General features: G+C 32.9%; 1 protein-coding gene across 1 annotated transcript in view; it reads right to left on the bottom strand.

The window, feature by feature from the left end:
• The window catches only part of LOC106465436 (neuron navigator 3-like), a 140,296-nt gene that overhangs the window by 63,482 nt on the left and 75,521 nt on the right, over nucleotides 1-1,293 (bottom strand). The window contains exon 8 of the mRNA XM_022393335.1: nucleotides 708-855. Within this exon, the coding sequence (XP_022249043.1) occupies nucleotides 708-855 (148 nt within the window). The remainder of the gene's footprint in view (nucleotides 1-707; nucleotides 856-1,293) is intronic.

Here is a 1,293-nt window from a genome sequence, read left to right as displayed (position 1 = left end):
TAACCCAATATCATCATAACTACGTGTGAAATACTTAAAACGTAGATCTAATAATCAGCGCATCAATCGGTATTTTCGTAATAAATAACCCAATATCATCATAACTACGTGTGAAATACTTAAAACGTAGATCTAATAATCAGCGCATCATTCGGTATTTTCGTAATAAATATCACACAAACACACATGTTCAGTTCAATTACACTAACTTAGAACTACAATTCCTGTAACATCGTGACAAAACATAATTGTCGTAGTAAACAACTCTTATACTAAGAGTAGATTAAAATGACAATAAACTCAAAGCTGAAACACGATCTTTGTACAGAACTATTAAACTCTACGTTTTAACAAGTGCTTTGTATGAAAATACCGGGAGTTTTACATAACAATGATAAGTTTTACTTTCTTAACAGCAGTATTGTAAAAACTGATAAATTCCACAATGTTATTACAAGATTAACAAAAACACTAAAATATAAACTTTAACACGAGTTTTATACAAAATAATCAATTAACAAGCTCACATAGCAAGTTATAGACAGTTGTTATTTTATAACCTTTAACGATATATCTCTCTCTCAAATAAAAATAATAATAAAACAACAACATCCAAATCATGTCTAATATTACAATGTAAGCAAGTCAAATTATTCGACTGGTTGTAATCAGAATTCTCTTCTTACATCCACCAAGTTGACACTTACTTTCGTCATCCTTATTGGAAAGTTTCGATAGCAGACCTCCCATGTAAGGCATAGCGGCTCCTCGAATATTTGAATGTGATGAAGAACCACACAGCGATGGGGTGAGCGGATTGACCGGAGAGAGTGGGAACATGTATCGGGACGCCCCCTAGACAACAAACAGTAAAATAACATCTGAAGTGCCATGAACAAAATTGCTTTATCTCGAATATATATACGACCGACAGCAGTTTGACATATCCTGATTATATGTGGTGTAAAGGCTGACTATCAAATAGCAAACGACTGATCAGGTGTTATAACTGTAGTTCGCACCAAGAGACAAAAACCCGTAAAATATCAGAATTAATTTGAGACTTAACAAAAATAATAGACATCTCTGTAACAAATTCTTGTTAAGGTCCAGGGTATGAACATTTCGATTATTCCGTGACCTTGACCTTCAAAATTTAAAGTATGCAGGTCTCTAAACTGAAACAACCTTATTTACTCCACCTTAACGATGAGGAAAAAAAAAAAGGGTAACTGGCGAGGTAGAAGTTTTTTGTTTCAGAAGAAAACTTTAAAAACGACATACATATTATAT

Source organism: Limulus polyphemus, unplaced genomic scaffold (genome assembly GCF_000517525.1).
Source record: "Limulus polyphemus unplaced genomic scaffold, Limulus_polyphemus-2.1.2 Scaffold1943, whole genome shotgun sequence".
Classification (NCBI taxonomy): domain Eukaryota; kingdom Metazoa; phylum Arthropoda; class Merostomata; order Xiphosura; family Limulidae; genus Limulus; species Limulus polyphemus.
This window is presented reverse-complemented; position numbering and strand designations above follow the sequence as displayed.